This window comes from Symphalangus syndactylus, chromosome 9 (genome assembly GCF_028878055.3).
Source record: "Symphalangus syndactylus isolate Jambi chromosome 9, NHGRI_mSymSyn1-v2.1_pri, whole genome shotgun sequence".
In the NCBI taxonomy this organism is placed as follows: domain Eukaryota; kingdom Metazoa; phylum Chordata; class Mammalia; order Primates; family Hylobatidae; genus Symphalangus; species Symphalangus syndactylus.
Window position 1 is genome coordinate 72,049,702 of NC_072431.2, and position 22,799 is coordinate 72,072,500.

The 22,799-nt window shown below is 41.4% G+C and overlaps 1 protein-coding gene and 1 pseudogene across 1 annotated transcript in view; one reads left to right on the forward strand and one right to left on the reverse strand.

The window, feature by feature from the left end:
- Window positions 1-11,410: 11,410 nt before the first annotated feature.
- LOC129489867 (beta-glucuronidase-like) overlaps window positions 11,411-22,799 on the reverse strand; it is a 32,209-nt pseudogene continuing 20,820 nt past the window's right edge.
- The window catches only part of LOC129490700 (basic proline-rich protein-like), a gene marked incomplete at its 3' end in the record, with an annotated part of 4,609 nt that continues 1,991 nt past the window's right edge, over window positions 20,182-22,799 (forward strand). The window contains exon 1 of the mRNA XM_055294524.1: window positions 20,182-20,213. Within this exon, the coding sequence (XP_055150499.1) occupies window positions 20,182-20,213 (32 nt within the window). The remainder of the gene's footprint in view (window positions 20,214-22,799) is intronic.

Here is a 22,799-nt window from a genome sequence, read left to right on the forward strand (position 1 = left end):
AATAGCCATCAGTTGATTTTTATTTCTTCCAACCAGACAATATTGTTTAGTGGACTGAAATACAGCTTGATGGAATTGATTTCAAATCCTAGTGCTCTCATTTTTTAACTTATGTAATATTGAGTCTTTTAGCCTCCATGAGCCCAGTTATCTTCTCTATATATGGGAGAAAATAATTTATACTTTTAAATGTCATAACTCTTGTCTTCATTTGTTCAAATAGGAAACCATGGGATACCACTTTTATTTTACTGTGTTTGTTGTTATTTTTGTTGTTCGGTTCATTTTAAGCAGTAGAGATTTGGAGAAGATGGAGCCTTTTGTTGTTAAATGCAGATTTATTCCTTTAATTTTCATGAAAATATTTATTTTTATTAGTCTATAATACTTCTAGTAACCTATAGCACAAAACCAAAGATTTCTGAATTTTAAAATGAAGTACATGATGCATAAGAATGACAATACAAGCCAGGCATGGTAGCTTTGGGAGACCAAGGCGGGCAGATCATCTGAGGTCAGGAGTTCAAGACCAGCCTGACCAACATGGAGAAACCCTGTCTCTACTAAAATTACAAAATTAGCGGAAGTGGCAGCACATGCCGGTAATCCCAGCTACTCAGGAGGCTGAGGCAGGAGAATTGCTTGATCCTGGGAGGTGGAGTTTGCGGTGAGCTGAGATCCTGCTGTTGCACTCCAGCCTGGGCAACAAGAGCGAAACTCCATCTCAAAAAGAAAAAAAAAAGGCTGGGCGCGGTGGCTCATGCTTGTAATCCCAGCACTTTGGGAGGCCAAGGCGGGTGGATCACGAGGTCAGGAGATCGAGACCATGGTGAAACCCCATCTTTACTAAAAATACAAAACAATTAGCCGGGTGTGGTGGCGGGCGCCTGTAGTCCCAGCTACTCGGAGAGGCTGAGGCAGAAGAATGGCGTGAACCCGGGAGGCGGAGCTTGCAGTGAGCCGAGATCGCACCACTGCACTCCAGCCTGGGCAACAGAGTGAGACTCCTGTCTCAAAAAAAAAAAAAAAAAAAAAGAATGCCAATACAAATATTGCTTGAAAGAATGAAAGGAACTCTTAAGAGCGAATGGACTCACATATGGATTAAAGTACTCCATTAAGCAGTATTCAGATGATTATTAGTGCTGAAGCAATGAAATAAAAGCTTCTGAGAAATAAGATATTTCTATTAAAAGATGATTTAATACTTGGATTCAATACACTGTTGGCCAATTCACATTCCTTGAAATACATCCACCACTAAAATTCTAAAAGTGTCCTTAAAACAGGTTAGAAAACCAAACCAAACTTGATTGAAATACAGGAACTTCAAGTTAGAGAAAGTATAATATTCATGCACACGTATACTATTCATGCACACTAAAGCTGGCCAGACCTTTTATAAAATATGTTTAAGAAAACAAAATCTATTTGTGAAAATACTTTGAAGTATCTAATTCATATGCAGTTTCAACCATAAGTACAAAGACAGTGAAATCAAAGAGTTTCATTGACTGAATGGTTACATCTGGGGTTTTATCCTATGAATTAGATCATTTTTTGTGTTCCTAACCCAGTGGCTACATGATTTTCACCAGAAGCATCAGGAGCATCAAGACCATATTTGACATCCCCCAAATGATAAGCATGCTTGTAACAGAGCCTGCTGTGGTTAGTAATTTTATGTTTTAAGGAGAAAGTTGTTAATTACCTTTTTATTTGGCTTCTGCGTGCTAGATATGTTTTTTTAAGCAAGTAGTCTCTCCCAGAGAGAATGAGCCCACCTTATGTAATTATATATTTGATTTCCGTTGAAGGGATGGTTCTAATCTGGAATTGCCAGAAAAGTCATCTACAAAGATAAAAAAGAGGGAGTCTGTAAAATAAATACAGGCTGCTTCTAAAATTAACTAGCCACCTCCCATTTCGCTGAAGTCAAGGAAGATCTGCAGATGGATGCCAAGGCAAAGTCAGAATGACAGGATGTATGTAGATGGGGTGTTTAGCCAGAAGAGAAAAGAAGTGATGGGTACTCTGAACATATATTACATCTATAATTATGTAATTATTTGTTTTCTATTATCTCTGCCATTGCTCTGTGAGGACAAGAACCATGTATTTTCTACTTATCACTGCATCCACCAGAGACAAGCATAGGGCATGACACGTGGATATTCACTGATTGATGACCAGTTGAATTTCTCCTTCATTGTTATGCCCTTTGATAGTTTCTTACATGGTTATCATATCCACCCAACTAGACAGTAGTCATGTGAGAGCAGAAATCATATCTTATATTCATCTAAAAGCCTTTCTAATGGTCTTCTGTTCAAATCAGTGTTGATATCTGTAGGATGTTAGGCTGTGAATTTGGGGAAAAAAAGTAAAGGAAAAGATAGAAGAGTGTTAATGAAGAGCTGTGATGATTTTTCCATAGCACATTTCTAAATACACACTGAACTATATGGAATTGCCAAATGTGACTATTTTTGGCATATTTCATCTCAATTTCATTTGATTACATCTAACTACTGGAGAAATCAAACCAAATAAAACAAAAACACATGGCAATTAGGGTGGGCAAACGGGAGTTCCCATCATAGCTCTGCCACTTACTGGCTTTAGAATCCTGCATAAGCTTCCAATACTTACTGGTCTTCAGTTTAGAAATGGGCATAAGCCACAGAGCCTCACTCATTTCTAGCACAGCAGTCTGAGATCAAACTGCAAGGTGGCAGCAAGACTGGGGAAGGGTCACCCACCACTGCCAAGGCTTGGGTAGGTAAACAAAGCAGCCAGGAAGCTCGAACTGGGTGGAGCCCACCACAGCTCAAGGAGGCCTGCCTGCCTCTATAGGCTCCACCTCTGAGGGCAGGGCACAGACAAACAAAAGGCAGCAGTAACCTCTGCAGACTTAAATGTCCCTGTTTGACAGCTTTGAAAAGAGTAGTGGATCTCCAGCATGCAGCTTGAGATCTGAGAATGGGCAGACTGCCTCCTAAAGTGGGTCCCTGACCCCTGAGTAGCCTAACTGGGAGGCACCACCCAGTAGGGGTGGACTGACACCTCACATGGCCAGGTACTCCTCTGAGACAAAACTTCCAGAGGAACGATCAGGCAGCAGCATTTGCGGTTCACCAACATCCACTGTTCTGCAGCCACTGCTGCTGATACCCAGGCAAACAGGGTCTGGAGTGGAACTCCAGCACACTCCAACAGACCTGCAGCTGAGGGTCCTGACTGTTAGAAGGAAAACTAACAAACAGAAAGGACATCCAAACCAAAAACCCATCTGTACGTCACCATCATCAAAGACCAAAGGTAGATAAAACCACAAAGATGGGGAAAAAACGGAGCAGAAAAACTGGAAACTCTAAAAATCAGAGTGCCTCTCCTCTTCCAAAGGAATGCAGCTCCTCACCAGCAACAGAACAAAGCCAGACAGAGAATGACTTTGACGAGTTGAGAGATGAAGGCTTCAGAAGATCAAACTACTCTGAGCTAAAGGAGGAAGTTCGAACCCATGGCAAAGAAGTTAAAAACCTTGAAAAAAATTAGATGAATGGATAACTAGAATAACTAATGCAGAGAAGTCCCTAAAGGACCTGATGGAGCTGAAAACCATGGCACAAGAACTACGTGATGAATACACAAGCCTCAGTAGCCGATGCGATAAACTGGAAGAAATGGTATAAGTGATGGAAGACGAAATGAATGAAAGGAAGTGAGACGAGAATTTTAGGGAAAAAAGAATAAAAAGAAATGTACAACACCTCCAATAAATATGGGACTATGTGAAAAGACCAAATCTACGTCTGATTGGTGTACCTGAAAGTGACGGGGAGAATGGAAACAAGTTGGAAAACACTCTGCAGGATATTATCCAGGAGAACTTCCCCAATCTAGCAAGGCAGGCCAACATTCAGATTCAGGAAATACAGAGAACATCACAAAGATACTCCTCGAGAAGAGCAACTCCAAGACACATAATTGTCAGATTCACCAAAGTTGAAATGAAGGAAAAAATGTTAAGGGTGGCCAGAGAGAAAGGTCGGGTTACCAACAAAGGGAAGTCCATCAGACTAACAGCTGATCTCTCAGCAGAAACCCTACAAGCCAGAAGAGAGCGGGGACCAATATTGAACATTCTTAAAGAAAAGAATTTTCAACCCAGAATTTCATATCCAGCCAAACTAAGCTTCGTAAGTAAAGGAGAAATAAAATACTTACAGACAAGCAAATACTGAGAGATTTTGTCACCATCAGGCCTGCCCTAAAAGAGCTCCTGAAGGAAGCACTAAACATGGAAAGGAACAACCGGTACCAGGCACTGCAAAAACATGCCAAGTTGTAAAGTCCATCAAGTCAAGGAAGAAACTGCATCAACTAACGAGCAAGCTAACCATCTAACATCATAATGACAGGATCAAATTCATACATAACAATATTAACCTTAAATGTAAATGGGCTAAATGCTCCAATTAAAAGACACAGACTGGTAAATTGGATAAAGAGTCAGTGTGCTGTATTCAGGAAACCCATCTCACATGCAGAGACACACATAGGCTCAAAATAAAGGGATGGAGGAAGATATACCAAGAAAATGGAAAACAAAAAAAGGCAGGGGTTGCAATCCTAGTCTCTGATAAAACAGACTTTAAACAACAAAGATCAAAAGAGAAAAAGAAGGCCATTACATAATGGTAAAGGGATCAATTCAACAGGAAGAGCTAACTCTCCTAAATATATATGCACCCAATACAGGAGCACCCAGATTCATAAAGCAAGTCCTGAGTGACCTACAAAGAGACTTAGACTCCCACACAATAATAATGGGACACTTTAGCACCCCACTGTCAACAATAGACAGATCAATGAGACAGAAAGTTAACAAGGATATCCAGGAATTGAACTCAGCTCTGCACCAAGCAGACCTAATAGACATCTACAGAACTCTCCACCCCAAATCAACAGAATATACATTCTTTTCAGCACCACACTACACCTATTCCAAAATTGACCACATAGTTTTAAGTAAAGCACTCCTCAGCAAATGTAAAAGAACAGAAATTATAACAAACTGTCTCTCAGACCACAGTGCAATCAAACTAGAACTTAGGTTAAAAAACTTACTCAAAACTGCTCAACTACATGGAAACTGAACAACCTGCTCCTGAATGGCTACTGGGTACATAACAAAATGAAGGCAGAAATAAAGATGTTCTTTGAAACCAATGAGAACAAAGACACAACATACCAGAATCTCTGGGACACATTCAAAGCAGTGTGTGGAGGGAAATTTATATCACTAAATGCCAACAAGAGAAAGCAGGAAAGATCTAAAATTGACACACTAACATCACAATTAAAAGAACTAGAGAAGCAAGAGCAAACACATTCAAAAGCTAGCAGAAGGCAAGAAATAACTAAGATCAGAGCAGAGCTGAAGGAAATAGAGACACAACAAATGCTTCAAAAAATCAATGAATCCAAGAGATGGTTTTTTGAAAAGACCAACAAAATTGATAGACCGCTAGCAAGACTAATAAAGAAGAGAGAAGAATCAAATAGATGCAATAAAAAATGATAAAGGGGATATCACCACCGATCCCACAGAAATACAAACTACCATCAGAGAATACTACAAACACCTCTGCGCAAATAAACTAGAAAATCTAGAAGAAATGGGTAAATTCCTTGACACATACACTCTCCCAAGACTAAACCAGGAAGAAGTTGAATCTCTGAATAGACAAATAATAGGCTCTGAAATTGAGGCAATAATTGATAGCTTACCAACCAAAAAAAGTCCAGGACCAGACAGATTCACAGCCGAATTATACCAGAGGTACAAGGAGGAACTGGTACCATTTCTTCTGAAACTATTTCAATCAATAGAAAAAGAGGGAATCCTCCCTAACTCATTTTATGAGGCCAGCATCAACCTGGTACCAAAGCCTGGCAGAGACACAACAAAAAAGGAGAATTTTAGACCAATATTCTTGATAAACATTGATGCAAACATCCTCAATAAAATACTGGCAAACCAAATCCAGCAGCATATCAAAAAGCTTATCCACCATGATCAAGTGGGCTTCATCCCTGGGATGCAAGGCTGGTTCAACATATGAAAATCAATAAACGTAATCCAGCATATAAACAGAAGCAAAGACAAAAACCACATGATTATCTCAATAGATGCAGAAAAGGCCTTTGACAAAATTCAACAATGCTTCATGCTAAAAACTCTCAATAAATTAGGTATTGATGGGACATATCTCAAAATAGTAAGAGCTATCTATGACAAACCCACAGCCAATATCATACTGAATGGACAAAAACTGGAAGCATTCCCTTTGAAAATTGGCAGAAGACATGGGATGCCCTCTCTCACCACTCCTATTCAACATAGTGTTGGAAGTTCTGACCAGGGCAACCAGGCAGAGAAGGAAATAAAGGGCATTCGATTAGGAAAAGAGGAAGTCAAATTGTCCCTGATTGCAGATGACATGATTGTATATCTAGAAAACCCCATTGTCTCAGCCCAAAATCTCCTTAAGCTGATAAGCAACTTCAGAAAAGTCTCAGGATACAAAATCAATGTGCAAAAATCACAAGCATTCTTATACACCAATAACAAATAGCCAAATCATGAGTGAGCTCCCATTCACAATTGCTTGAAAGAGAATAAAATACCTAGGAATCCAACTTACAAGGGATATGAAGGACCTCTTCAAGAACTACAAATCACTGCTCAATGAAATAAAAGAGGACACAAACAAATGGAAGAACATTCCATGTTCATGGGTAGGAAGAGTCAATATCGTGAAAATGGCCATACTGCCCAAGGTAATTTATAGATACAATGCCATCCCCATCAAGCTACCAATGACTTTCTTCACAGAATTGGAAAAAACTACTTTAAAGTTCATATGGAACCAAAAAAGAGCCCTCATTGCCAAGTCAATCCTAAGCCAAAAGAACAAAGCTGGAGGAATCACGTGTCCTGACTCCAAACTATACTACAAGGCTACAGTAACAAAAACAGCATGGTACTTGTACCAAAACAGAGATATAGACCAATGGAACAGAGCCCTAAGAAATAATGCCACATATCTACAAATATCTGATCTTTGACAAACCTGACAAAAACAAGCAATGGAGAAAGGATTCCCTATTTAATAAATGGTGCTGGGAAAACTGGCTAGCCATATGTAGAAAGCTGAAACTGGATCCCTTCCTTACAACTTATACAAAAATTAATTCAAGATGGATTGAAGACTTACATATTAGACCTGAAACCATAAAAACCCTAGAAGAAAACCTACACATTACCATTCAGGACATAGGCATGGGCAAGAACTTCATGTCTAAAACACCAAAAGCAATGGCAACAAAAGCCAAAATTGACAAATGGGATCTAATTAAACTAAAGAGCTTCTGCACAGCAAAAGAAACTACCATCAGAGTGAACAGTCAACCTACAGAATGGGAGAACATTTTTGCAACCTACTCATCTGACAAAGGGCTAATATCCAGAATCTACAATGAACTCAAACAAATTCATAAGAAAAAACAAACAACCCCATCAAAAAGTGGGCAAAGGATATAAACAGACACTTCTCAAAAGAAGACATTTATGCAGCCAAAAGACACATGAAAAAATGCTCATCATCACTGGCCATCAGAGAAATGCAAATCAAAGCCACAATGAGATACCATCCCACACCAGTTAGAATGGCGATCATTAAAAAGTCAGGAAACAACAGGTGCTGGAGAGGATGTGGAGAAATAGGAACACTTTTACACTGTTGGTGGGACTATAAACTAGTTCAACCATTGTGGAAGTCAGTGTGGCGATTCCTCAGGGTCTAGAGCTAGAAATACCATTTGACCCAGCCATCCCATTACTGGGTATATACCCAAAGGATTATAAATCATGCTGCTATAAAGACACATGCACACGTATGTTTATTGCGGCACTATTCACAATAGCAAAGACTTGGAACAAACCCAAATGTCCAACAATGATAGACCAGATTAAGAAAATGTGGCACATATACACCATGGAATACTATGCAGCCATAAAAAATGATGAGTTCGTGTCCTTTGTAGGGACATGGATGAAGCTGGAAACCATCATTCTCAGCAAACTATTGCAAGGACAAAAAAATCAAGCACCACGTGTTCTCACTCATAGGTGAAAATTGAACAATGAGAACACATGGACACAGGAAGGGGAACATCACACAGTTAGGTAACTGTTGTGGGGTTGGGGAGGGGGGAGGGATAGCATTAGGAGATATACCTAATGCTAAATGACGAGTTAACGGGTGCAGCACACCATCATGGCACATGCATACATATGTAACAAACCTGCATGCTGTGCACAGGTACCCTAAAACTTAAAAGTATAATAATAATAAAATAAAATAAAATAAAATAAAATTTTATCTTTTTTTCCACTTAAGGAACTTGTGCTTAATCATTTTAACAAACTGATTTCAGTTTTGGCTCTGATACTGTTCTAAGAACTTTAATGTATTAGCTCATTTAATTCTCATAACAACCTCTTACAATAGATACTATTCCCTTGCCTTTTCCGATGAGGAAACTGAGGCACAGAGGGTTTTAGTAACTTGCTGAAGATCACACAGTTGGTATGTTCTAAAGCTAAGGTTTTCACAGAGGTAGATAGGCTCCAGAGAGCATGACATTTCTCTCTGTGCTATTTTGCCTCCTAACGATTTATTAATTTTGCATATTATTAGCTGAAAACTCTTACTACCTAGCAGATGTATTCTTATGAATAAATGATTATAGTTAATGTTATAGAAATACCCCTGAGAGTGCCCCAGCAAAGATACTTCTCTAACTGCAGCTAATTGCACCATTCAATTTCTATTCTTTTGAAACACAAGTTACCTTCTTTAAGATGAATGTGGTGTGTGAGAATATAAGGCTAGGTAAGGATCCTAGGATTGGAGAGGAGAAAAATGAATCAGGGGTCATTGGCGAATTGTTAGCTAATTGCTGGGTGGTCAAGAGAGGATTTGATGACTTCTTAAGGGAAAGGTAGAGGGGGAAAATACAGACTTTCCTATCAGGTTAGATAGTCACAACAATGAGATAGTTTGTATGAGTTCCAGGTTTTGAATGATGAAGCTGAAGTTCAGGAAGGTTAAGGATTTATGGTCACATAGCTGCTAAGCAGCAGAGTGTGGATTGCAGATATGGGGGTCAGATCTTGTATGTGAGTGCCATTTCTTCTGTTACTCTGAGTAACTTCTAGGGAAGAGGAGAAGTTGGTGAAGAGGTATGTCTAGAATCTTAAAAAGGAAAATAGGAGAGTATGGAGAAAAAGTAATTTCTTTCTAATTTTCTAAGCTTGCCCTGCCTGTGACTTTTTATTTATATTATTTTATTATAAATTGGTGACAAGTTGTAGCCCTCTGTAATCTCCTTTACTTGAACATAGTTTAATGATTGGCTGTGATGTATAAAGGATTGTACTTTTTGTTGTTTATGTCTGCAGTTTCAGTACAAGATGGGTAGGGGCAGAGGGATAAACACTTTATCCTTCTAATCATTCAAAGAAATTATGATCTGGTTATAGAAATAATTTATACATGTTTTCCTGGACATAGACTAAATTTTTCAACCTGGCATGCAAGGCTCTGCCAAATTGAATCACAGCTTTCTTGTTACCCTCAAAACTCTTCCACACCTTGACCTCATCTGAAAATTGTCTGGGAACACCCTGCTGCTCACTTATGCCTTGGCGTTTTGGTAAGCAGAGTTTTTTGGATTTTTTTTTTTCAGTTGAGGGTGCTCCCCTACCATCTAACATAAAAGCTAATGGGCCAGCAGCTGAGGGGAATCAGTCATATGACCTAGAATTTGCCAATTAAATGTTCTTATTTAGCTCTTTGAAATTGAGCAAATGATACAGAAATAAAGATCAGAATTAATTCATCATGGTCGTAGATGGGTTCCAACAGGAGCCATACTCAATCATGTCACAGTGCCAGCAGCAATATTGAGGACAGTAGGGGGCCCTGGCTAGACTCTTTCTGCCAAAAGGTAGTTATTGTGCTTCCTGTTTCTGGGCCCATTGTCACTGCTTTGATTCCTGTCTCTCTCTCAAGCCTGACCCTCTTACTAAACATTGAATCTTTGAGCCCTGATAGTCTTTTCCTAAGTCCCCCTGTGTTGCTGCAACCAAAAACAGCTAATTGTCTATTCTCTGTTTTCAGACTGTGAAAACTTTTTCTCAAGCATCTTCTAGTATCTTCATTCAGAATTGAATACTTTTTTTGCAAAATGTGCTAGTTACTATGGGAACTACATTAAAAGATGCAGATAAATGATTTAAAAGAATATTATTCTCTAAGAGTTTAGTATGGTATAGTATAAAATCTTTTTATAGTACAAGAAAAATATATACTCAGAACTTAACTGATGAAAATTCATTGTAAGTATTTAACAAGTGATCTTCTTGGATGTCTGCCATTTTTCTCTTTCTTTCCCTTTTTTCTCTCCTCACTAATTCATTCACTAAGTATCACTGAGCTTCTTCATTGTTGCTTGACATTGTTCCTGGCTCTAGGGATACAACAGTGAACAAGGCAAATAGTCTTTATTCTAATGTAACTTCCTTTTTAGTACCTGGGGAGAGGAAATAAACAGGTAAATAAATTAAAATGATCATTTCAAAAAGTTATAGGAGCAATATATCAGAGTAATATGGAAAATTATTGGGTTGAGTACATGAGTGTGATTACTTTACACAGGGATATTTAGGAAGGCTTCCCTGGGAAGATTATGTTTAAGCTGAAGCTTGAATGATAAAAAGCCAATCTTACAAAGAATTGAAGAAGAGTAATCTAGGTAGAGAATGTAATGCATGCAAAAGTCCTGAGGTAGGAGAGCATGATATGTTTAAGTCCAGGAAAGGGACCAGTGTGAGGAACACAGTAAGGTGTAAATGGCAGGAGAGGAAGAGGGGAAAGAGCCCTTTTACACAGGATCTAATGGGTCACTTTGAAATGTTAAATTTTACTCTAATTTTTCATAGAACACTCTAACCCCATTCTGTAACTCTGGATTTCAACTTTCCTAATTGGAAAAGATCTAACTGAGTAGATTGTGCATCACCTTAGTTGCTTGTATTAAGAGAATGCTGACTTCTTTGACAGATAATCCTCAAAATCTTGGTTATTTAATACTGAATGAAAGAAAAGTGTATTTTTTACTCTGCTAAATTCCAAATGGTATTTCTGATCAGTGTTGGGGAGCTCTATTTTCCTCAATCTTTTGGGGACCCAGACTGATGAAAAATTAGCCATCATCAACATAAGGCTTTCATGTTTGCCCTGAAGGTAGAAATTTAGGCTGGGGTGGTGTATTAGTCTGTTCTCACACTGCTAATAAAGACACACCCAAGACTGGGTAATTTATAAAGGAAAGAGGTTTAATTGCATGGAAATAAAGGAAAGAAGTTTAGTTCAGCATGGCCTGGGAGGCCTCAGGAAACTTACAATCAAGGCAGAAGGGGAAGCAAACACACCCTTCTTCACATGGCAGCAGCAAGAAGAACAGAGTGAAGGTGGAGGAAAGTCTTTAATAAAACCATCAGATCTCGTGAGAACTCACTCACTATTAGGAGAACAGCCTGGAGGTAATCACCTTCTTGATTCAATTACCTCCCACTGGGTCTCCAAGGACACGTGAAGAATGTAGGAACTACAATTCAGATGAGATTTGGGAGGAGGGACACAGCCAAATTATATCAGGTGGGTAGGGGAGTGTGGGGAGAGAGGAGAGTGTGTGATCTTAAGGAAGGGTTTGATGGGCTAACTGGAAGTGATAAGCACCACTTCTCACATCCGTTTCGGTAGTTCAATCTCATGGCCACACCAAACTGCCCAGGAGACGGGAAAACGTTGTCTAGATAATAACCAGGAAGAAAGGCAAATCGTTTACTCAGTCGTGACCTGGATAATGAACTGCATGAAGCTGCCTAACTTGGCAGATAGGCAGTGGAACACAGAGCAGCTGGCAGGCATTTTGAGGCTTTCTACCCCATAGGAATGGGGAGTGGGTAAGGAGATAATGTAGTTTGAAAAACGACATTCAAGTAAATATATTTTTTCTAGAATAATACTAAAGTTTACATAATACACACTACAGAAAATTTTGTATAATGAACGTGTATTTGTACAACTGGGAAAGAAAACAAAAACAAAAACAAATAAGAGGGCAAAGTGTAGGCTAGGTGGCTTGTAACAAACAGAGCAGCCAGCACAGCTTCCCTGTGGCACACAGAGCAGATGCCTGTGCACCTGGCTGAGACAGTTTTGTATTTTCTTCTTCCACATGCCATGTGAACAGTGGACATAGTGTCTGCAGTTCTGACTGGGAGTAGAAAATAGGTGCTCTGCCTTAGCAACCAAATGCCCAGCTCTCTGCTGCCTCCCTAACCCTGTGCAAAAGTCAGAGCCTGGTGATAGCAAGGGCTTGTCTGTCCAACCAGCCCAACGTATGGGCTTCTCTTTGGAGGCTGGGGTCCCTCCCTCTGGCTCAGGTGTCATGGACCCTCAGCTCCTACTGACTGTATGCACAGTACAAGATAAACAAAATCCCTGCAGAGGCCAGGCACAGTGGCTCATGCGTGGAATCCCAGCACCTTGGCAGACAAAGACAGGCAGATCATGAGGTCAAGAGATTGAGACCATCCTGGCCAAGATGGTGAAACGCTGTCTCTACTAAAAATACAAAAATTAGCTGGGTGTGGTTGTGCACACCTGTAGTCTCAGCTACTTGGGTGGCTGAGGCAGAAGAATTGCTTGAACCTGGGAGGCGGAGGTTGCAGCAAGCCAACATTGTGCCACTACATTCTAGCCTGGTGACAGAGTGAGACTCCATCAAAAAAAAAAAAAAAAAAACCCTAGAGAGAGAGAGAAGGCTGGGCTATGTTCTCTGAGCATCTTGGAGAAATAAAATTAAAGTCTCACGTGGGAATGGTGGCTCATACCTGTAATCCTAGCACTTTTGGAGGCCGAGGTGGGTGGAATACCTGAGGTCAGAAGTTCGAGACCAGTCAAGCTGACATGGTGAAACCTGGTATCTATTGAAAATACAAAAATTAGCTGGGTGTGGTGGCATATTCCTGTAATCCCAGCTACTCAAGAGGCTGAGGCAGTAGAATTGCTTGAACACAGGAGGTGGAGGTTGCAATGAGCTGAGATCACACCACTGCACTCCAGCCTGGGTAACAGAGCAAGACTCCATCTAAAAAAAGAAAACAAAACAAGAAAACTCCCAAGTCTTGTTTATTTCTCATTGAATGGTTTGCCTTCCTTATTATCCCACACAGACGAGAAGGAATGTTGAATTATCTTTGATAAATATCTCCCCAACAAATATTAATGTGGCTGTGGGAAAGAATATTAGGACTTACTCTTGCCTTAAAGGAGTTGACAATGTATAATTACAAGTTCAAAGAGAGTACCTCCAAATTGGGATCCTGTCGATATTAGGAGAGCCCTGAAATGCTTCCAGTCTGAGGGAGGAGGATCTCAGTACATTACAAAAGGAAGAACTGCTAAAAAAGGTTTATACAAATTATAGTAAATTTTAAATGTTTACATTAAACAGGTTAACTCTTTTAACACAAAAATCACAATGTAATCATGCAAGTCACGAAATGATAGGAATTCTATTCATGCGCAGTAGACCACAGGCTGTGTGGTCTGGGATACAAGTTGAAAGCTCTCTGGAAAGGGCACTGTGGCTCATACCTGTAATCCCAGCACTTTGGGAGACCGAGGAAGGAGGATCATTTGAGCCCAGGAGTTCCAGACCAGCCTGGGCAACATAGTGAGACCCCATACCTACAAAAAATTTGACAAAATATAACTGGGTGTGGTGGTGCTTCCCTGTAGTCTCAGCTACTCAGGAGGCTGAAGCAGAGGACTGCTTGACCCCAGGAGTTTGAGCTTGCAGTGAACTGTGTTCATGCCAGTTCTCTCTGGCCTGGAAAACAGAGTGAGTGACACTGCCTCAAAAAAAAAAAAAAAAAAAAAGGCCAGTGTGAATTCTCACGCCTATAATTTCATCACTTTGGGAGGCTGAGGCAGGCAGATCACTTGAGGTCAGGAGTTTGAGACCAGCCAGGCTAACATGGCAAGACCCCGTCTCTACTAAAAATATGAAAATTGGCCAGGCACAGTGGCTCAGTCCTGTAATCCCAGCACTTTGCGATGCCAAGGTTGGTGGATCACCTGAGGTTGGGAGTTTGAGACCAGCCTGACCAACAAGGAGAAACCCTGTCTCTACTAAAAATACAAAATTAGCCAAGTGTGGTGGCACATGCCTGTAATCCCAGCTACTCGGGAGGCTGAGGCAGGTGAATCACTTGAACCCAGCAGGCAGAGTTTGCAGTGAGCTGAGATCACACCATTTGCACTCCAGCCTGGGAAACAAGAGTGAAACTCTATCTAATAAATAAATAAATAAATACAAAAATTAGCCAGGCATGGTGGTACATGCTTGTTATCCCAGTAATCCCAGCTACTCGGGAGGCTGAGGCAGAAGAAATGCTTGAAATCGGGAGGCAGAGGTTGCCATGAGCTGAGATCATGCCATTGCATTTCATCCTGGGCAACAGAGCGAAACTCTGTCTAAAAAAGAAAGAAAGAAAGAAAAAAAGAGAAAGAAATGACAAAGAAATCTGTCTGATTAATGTCTTCTTGCGTGTGTACATGTGTGTCACCCAGGCTGGAGTGCAGTGGCAGCATTCTGGCTCACTGCAGCCTCCAACTCCTTGCCTCAAGTAATCTTCCTGCCTCCACCTCAGATTCCTGAGTAGCTAGAAATTCAGGCACATACCACAATGCCCAGCTAATTTTTAAAATGTTCTGTAGAGGCCGGGCGCAGTGGTTCATGCCTGTAATCCCAGGACTTTGGGAGGCCGAGGTGGGTGGATCATGAGGTCAGGGGATCAAGACTATCCTGGCTAACACAGTGAAACCCCATCTCTACTAAAAATACAAAAAATTAGTCAGGTGTGGTGGCATGTGCCTGTAATCCCCACCACTTGGGAGGCTGAGGCAGGAGAATCACTTGAACAAGAAAGGCAGAAGTTGCTATGAGCTGAGATTGCACCACCGTACTCCAGCCTGGGCAACAGAGTGAGACTCTGTCTCAAATAAATTAAAATAAAATAAAATAAAATAAAATAAAATAAAATAAAATATAAATAAAATAAAAAATATAAAATAAATAAAATAAAATAAAATATAAAATAAAATAAAAAATATAAAATAAAATAAAAAAGTAAAAAATAAAATGTTCTGTAGAGACAGGGTGTCACTCTCTTGTCCAGGCTAGTCTTATTTTCAAGTGATCTTTCTGCTTCAGCCTCCTAAAGTGCTGGGATTACAGGTGTGAGCCTCCCCACCCATACCAATGTCTTCTCTCACTCCTGCCTGGGAATATCGGCCACACAGTAGGTAATGTTTGGTCTCACCCCTGTCTGGACATCCTCCATCACATGAAACCTAGTTCATTTTCATCTCCACCGTGATCTCTATCAGAAATCATCTAATTTATATTTGACAACTGCTTGTTCTAAAATATAAGTGCCATGAAAGCTGGAATCTCCTGTGTCCATGTCACCAGTGTTTGGACATGGTAGCAACTGCATAAATGTTGGCTGAGTGAATGGATATATAACATCCTCAATTTTGTGAGATCAAGTACATGCACATGCATGCACGCACACACACACACACACACGCACAGAGTGGAATTCAGTGATAAGAGAGACTAAATTCTGCAAGGCAAGATGGCTTGCAGCGAAACTGCATATATGATAGAAGTAAACAGCCCTGGATCAGCTTGGCCATTATCTGTCCAGTAACCTTGGGCCAACTGCTGTTCTTCTCAAAGCCTTAATTTCCCCATTAGTAAAATAGGGGAGGGGCAGACTAGCAGATCTCCAGGGCCCTCCTGAATCTGGCATCCTTTGAATTCATGGAGAAGATTAATTTAGGGAGTGTGTGATGGGGGTTTGTTGGAGACAAAGGAGGAAGACATTTTCCTTTTCCCTGTGCCATGTGCTCTTCTCTCTGAAGGACAACATTTGAAGTCCAAGAGACAACTGCTGGGTCTAGACATGGTGGCACATGCCTGTACACTCAGCTACTTGTGAGGCTGAGGCAGGAAAATTGTTTGAGTTCAGGAGTTCAAGGCTTCAGCAAGCTATAGTCACACCATTTCATTGCTCCCTGGGCAACAGAGCAAGACCCTGTCTTCAAAAATAAACAAACAGCCACATGCGGTGGCTCACACCTGTAATCTCAGCACTTTGGGAGGCCAAGGTGGGTGGATTATGAGGTCAGGGCATTGAGACCACCCTGGCTAACGAGGTGAAACAACACCTTTACTAAAAATACAAAAAAAATCCCAGTGTGGTGGCACACACCTGTAATCCCACCTACTTGGGAGGCTAAGGCAGGAGAATCGCTTGAACTTGGGAGGCAGAGGTTGAGCCAAATCATGCCATTGCACTCCAGCCTGGTGACAGAATGAAACTCTGTCTCAAAAGCAAACAAACAAACAAAGAGGCTGGGCACCGTAGCTCACACCTGTAATCTCAGCACTTTGGGAGGCTGAGGCAGGTGGATCACTTGAGGTCAGGAGTTAGCCTGGCCAATATGGTGAAACCCCATCTCTACTAAAAATACAAAAATTAGCCAGGTGTGGTGGAACATGCCTGTAATCCCAGATACTTGGGAGGCTGAGGCAGGAGAATCACTTGAACCCAGGAGGCAGAGGTTGCCGTGAGCCAAGATTGAGCCATTGCACTCCAGCCTGGATGACAGGAGTGAAACTCTGTCTCAAAAAAAATCATATTGTTAAATGGGGTATCCATCACCTCAAGTATTTATCCTTTTTGTTACAAACAATCCAATTATACTTTTAGTTATTTTAAAATGTACAATTATTATTGCCGGCCAGTCATGGTGGCTCACATCTGTAATCCCAGTCCTTTGGGAGGTCAAGGCAGGTGGATCACCTGAGGTCAGGAGTTCTAGATCAGTCTGGCCAACATGGTGAAACCCTGTACTAAAAATACTAAAATTAGCTGAGCATGGTGGCATGTGCCTGTACTCCCAGCCACTTTGGAGGCTGAGGCAGGAGAATTGCATGAGCCTGGGAGGTAGAGATTTCACTGAGCCAAGATCACCCCACTGTACTGCCTGGGCAACAGAGCAAGACTCCGTCTCAAAAAAATATTATTATTGCCTATAGTCACCCTGTTATGCTGTCAAATACTAGATTTTTTTTTGTTTCTTTTTTGTTTGTTTGTTTGTTTTAGACAGAGTTTTGTTCTCTTGCCCAGGCTGGAGTGCAGTGGCAGGATCTCAGCTCACTGAAACCTCTGTCTCCTGGGTTCAAGTGATTCTCCTGCCTCAGCCTCCTGAGTAGCTGGGACTAGAGTCCTGTGCCACCACACCAGGCTAATTTTTGTATTTTTAGTAGAGACAGGGTTTTACCATGTTGGTCAAGCTAACTCCTGACCTCAAGTGATCCACCTGCCTTGGTCCTTCAAAGTGTTGGGATCACAGGCATGAGTCCTGGCCCTGAGCCAGTACAGAGCATTTTAGGGGAGATTTTCCTTCTGCTGCTTTGGATTTATAGCATGCTTACATTTTATATACTATGTATTACATTTTTTACAAGTAAAAATGATTAAAAATAACATCTTTCCATTAATAAGAGAATTTCATACTGGAGAGAAATGTTGCAAACATGAAGAATGTGCAAAACCTTTAACCAGTGCTCACACTTTATTGGACATAAGAGAATTCATACTGCAGAGAACCCTTACAAATGTGAAGAATGTGGCAAAGTCTTCAACCTGGGCTCACATCTCACTGGACACAAGAGAACTCATACTGAAGGAAACCCTATACATGTGAAGAATGTGACAAAACTTTTAAATGGTTCTCATACTTTTCTCAACATAAGAGAATTCATACTGGAGAGAAATCCTACAATGGTGAAATATGTGGAAAAGCTTTTAGGCATGGCTTAATCCTTACTAAAAATAAGAGAATTCATACTAGAGAGAAATGCTACAAATGTGAAGAATGTGGAAAAACCTTTAACAAGAGCTCCCATCTTATTGGACACAAGAGAATTCATACTGGAAGGAAACCCTACACATGTGAAGAATGTGGCAAAATTTTAACTGGTTTTCATACCTTTCTCAACATAAGAGAATTCATACTGGAGAGAAACCCTACAGTGGTGAAGAGTGTGGAAAAGCTTTATGCATGGCTCAATCCTTACTAATCAAAAAAGAACTCACACTGGAGAGAAATGCTACAAATGTGAAGAATATGGCAAAACCTTTCTTTAACCAGAGCTCACATCTTATTGGACACAAGAGAATTCATACTGGAGAGCAACTATACAAATGTGAAAAATGTGGCAAAGCCTTGAACTGGTTCTCAAACCTTACTAAACATAAGAGAATTCATACTGGAGAGAAACCCTAGAAATGTGAAGAATGTGGTAAGTCTTTGATCAATGCTCAATCGTTACTGAATATAAGATAATTCACATGACAGAGAACCCCTAAAATTGTAGGGAGTGTAGCAAATGTTTTAATTTGTGCTCAACTTTTACTGTAAGTGAATTCATTCTGGAGAGAAATCCTACCAAGGTAAAGAATGTGGCAAAACCATTAAAGAATGTTGACATCACAGTCTACATCAGTGATTTCATCCTAAATAAAAGTGGTATAAATGTAATGACTATTGAAGGATCTTTCACAAAATATAACCCTTAAAGTGCACAAGATTATTTTACTGAAGAAAAACATTATCAATAAAAAAGAAAGGCACAATACCTTACTTATATCACAGATTTTATTGTACACTGGAAAATTTACACTGAAGGGAAATTCTCCAAGAGTTCCTCAAACTTAATATTGGGGAGAAACCCTATGGATGTAATTAATGTGGAGAAACTTTTGTTCCATTCATACACCTTAGAAAACACTGGAGAGTTTCTACCAGAATATATTATAAAGATTTAGGTAATGTTAAAAAGTAAATTAGAAATAAAGCCAAAGAAACATCATAGATTGAGAGTAGAAAGCACTAAGGCAGTAACAGTTTGAGACAATACTCTAAATCCATGTTGATTATAGAGAATACTTTAAAATAGATTGCTTACTTGTATGTAAGTTTAAATAGAGGAGATTGTTTTTTTTGGACAGTTATAATTCCATTCAAATTATACTTTTGGAATTAGAATAATTTTAGTTAGTTTGAAAAGCAAATATTTGTATGTAAATGAAACACAAATTTCTTGATGTTATATCTTCATGTGTGCCATCATATGTGTCAGTTTTTTAATCCAGTCTATCACTGATGGGCATTTGGGTTGGTCTCAAGTCTTTGCTATTGTAAATAGTGCTGCATTAAACATATGTATGCATGGGTCTTTATAGCAGAATGATTTATAACCCTTTGGGTATATATCCAGTAATGGCATTGCTGGGTCAAATGGTATTTCTGGTTCTATATCCTTGAGGAATTATGAAGCCATATGCGATTTTTTAGTATAATAAAAAGATAACTAAACTGGGGCTTGGGGAGGTTAAACAAATTGATCAAGGTCACAGCATCGACCAGTAGATAGATACAGGGTAGGATTAATGTCCTTGGGAGGCCAGTTCATGTTTTTTCTATTATATAGACTGTGCAATGTATAAAAAGAAATTTTCTTTCCCTTCCTGTCTGTGGCAAATAAATTTGGAGGAGTCTACACTGTCTTTGTGATAACAGATACTTAAGTAGATTCCAAATATTTCCTTTTTTAATCCTTCGTGTACGACACTGACTTTTCTAATCAATCATTGAAATAAATCTCAAGGATTTGCTGGATTATTTGTGAAATGCAGCAAGGAGCACTGCAACTTATCAGTCAATACACAGGTGTATAAAATGAAAGGTAGAAGAGGGATGAACCATCCCCAACTCCTGGCCACCATCCAGGTCTGTGATTTAAATTTCAAATGACAAATCAATGACGTGAGCATTCTGTAGCTCCCAAATCAATCCATCACAGCAGAAGACACAAACCCTCCAACCCAACAGAATGAAGAACACTCAGCAGATCCAGACATGCAGGTGAGATCTACGGGATAGAAGACCCCAGGGAGCTGCGCAGCTACTAGGGAGGCAAGAGTTTAGAGGAGGATGGTTCTGAGCTGTTCAGCTGGTCCTGATCATTCTTGGAAATATGTCTCTTAGTTGGTCCCTTGATTGACTGATTTAGACAGAGTCTTGTTCTGTTGCCTAGACTGGAGTTCAGTGGCACATCACCACAACTCATTGCATCCTGGGTTCAAGCAATCCTCCCACATCAGCTTCCTGAGTAGCTGGGACTACAGGCACCAGCCACCACACCTGGCTAATTTGATTATATTTTTATAGATACAGGGTCTTGCTATGTTGTCCAGGCTAGTCTCAAACTCCCAGCTGGGCTCAAGCAATCCTCCCGCCTCAGCCTTCCAAAGCACTGGGTTTACAGATGTGAACCATCACGAGGCCTTAATTTTTTAAATTACTTCAGTGAACTTCTCTCAGCATCAGATGTGTATTGAACACATACTACCATAGAGTGAGATTACAAATCTTAAAAGACTCATTGCATTACTCTGCTAGGACAGCCGTAACAAAATAACACCAACTGGGTTGTTTACACAATAGAAATATTTCCCCCAGCTCTGAAAGCTGGAAGTCTGATATCAAGGTGCAAGTAGGGTTGCTTTTTTCCAAGGCCTATGTCTTCAACTTGCAGACAGTCCTCAGATAGACTGCTCTGCAAGCATGTTGCTGGTGTCTCTCTCTTTTTTTTTTTTTTGAGATGGAATTTCACTCTTGTTGCCCAGCCTGGAGTGCAGTGGCACAATCTTGGCTAACCTCAACCACCAGCTGTCAGGTTCAAGCGACTCTGTTGCCTCAGACTCCCGAGTAGCTGGGATTACAGCCATGTACCACCACAACCAGCTAATTTAGTATTTTTAGTATAGACGGGGTTTCTCCATGTGAGCCACCTCGCCTGTTTCCTCCTCTACAGGTGTGAGGCACCATGCCTGGCTTTTTCCTCCTCCTCCTCCTCATTTACAGGCATTAGCCACACCACCTGGTTGTTTCCTCCTCCTGCTCTACAAGTGTGAGGCACTGCACCTGGCTTTTTTCTCCTCCTCATTTACAGGCATGAGGAACTGCACCTGGCTGTGTCCTCCTCCTCCTCATTTACAGGCATGAGCCACCTTGCCTAGCTGTTTCCTCCTCCTCCTCTACAGGCGTGAGGCACCGCGCCTGTTTCCTCCTCCTTTACAGGCATGAGCCACCTTGCATGGCTGTTTCCTCCTCCTCATTTACAGGCATGAGGCACCGCCTCTGGCTATTCCCTCCTCCTCCTCTACAGGCATGGGTGACCTCACCTGGCTTTTTCCTCCTCCTCCTCTACAGGCGTGAGGCACTGTGCTTGGCTGTTTCCTCCTCCTCTTCCTCCTTTAGAGGCATCAGCCACCTTGCCTGGCTGTTTCCTCTTCCTCATCTACAGGCGTGAGGCATTGTGCCTGGCTTTTTCCTCCTCCTCCTCACTTACAGGTGTGAGCCACCTCATCTGGCTGTTTCCTCCTCCTCCTCCAGAGGCGGGAGGCACTGCACCTGGCTGTTTCCTCCTCCTCATTTACAGGCGTAAGCCACCTCGCCGGGCTGTTTCCTCCTCATCATTCACAGGCATGAGGAACTGCGCCTGTGTCCTCCTTCTCATTTACAAGGGTGAGCCACCTTGCCTGGCTGTTTCCTCATCCTCTTCTACAGGCGTGAGGCACTGCACCTGGCTGCTTCCTCCTCCTCCTCCTCATTTAGAGGCGTGAGGCAAAGTGCCTGGTTGTTTCCTCCTCCTCCTCCTCATTTACAAGCGTGAGGCACTGCAACTGGCTGTTTCCTCCTGCGCCTCTTCCTTTACAGGCATGAGCCACCTCTCCTGTTTCCTCCTCCTCCTTCTCTACAGGCATGAGGCACTGTGCCTGCCTGTTTCCTCCTCCTCCTTCTCATTTACAGGCGTGAGGCACAGTGCCTGGCTATTTTCTCCTCCTCCTCCTTTACAGGCATGAGCCACCTCGCCTGGCTCTTTCCTCCTCCTCCTCTACAGGCATGAGGCACTGTGCCTGGCTTTCTCCTCCTCCTCCTCATTTACAGGCGTGAGCCACCTCTCCTGTTTCCTCCTCCTCCACAGGCATGAGGCACTGTGCCTGCCTGTTTCCTCCTCCTCATTTACAGGCATGAGGAACTGCGCCTGGCTGTGTCCTCCTCCTCCTCTAGAGGTGGGAGGCACTGCACCTGGCTGTTTCCTCCTCCTCATTTACAGGCATCAGCCAACTAGCCCAACAATTTCCTCCTCCTCCTCCTCATTTACAGGCATAAGCCACCTCGCCTGGCTGTTTCCTTGTCCTCATCATTCACTGTCATGAGGAACTGCACCTGGCTGTGTCCTCCTTGTCTTCATTTACAGGGGTGAGCCACCTTGCCTGGCTGTTTCCTCATCCTCTTCTACAGGCATGAGGCACTGTACCTGGCTGCTTCCTCCTCCTCCTCCTCATTTACAGGCCTGAGGCACTGCACCTGGCTGTTTCCTCCTCTGCCTCCTCCTTTACAGGCACGAGCCACCTCTCCTGTTTCCTCCCCCTCCTCCTCTAT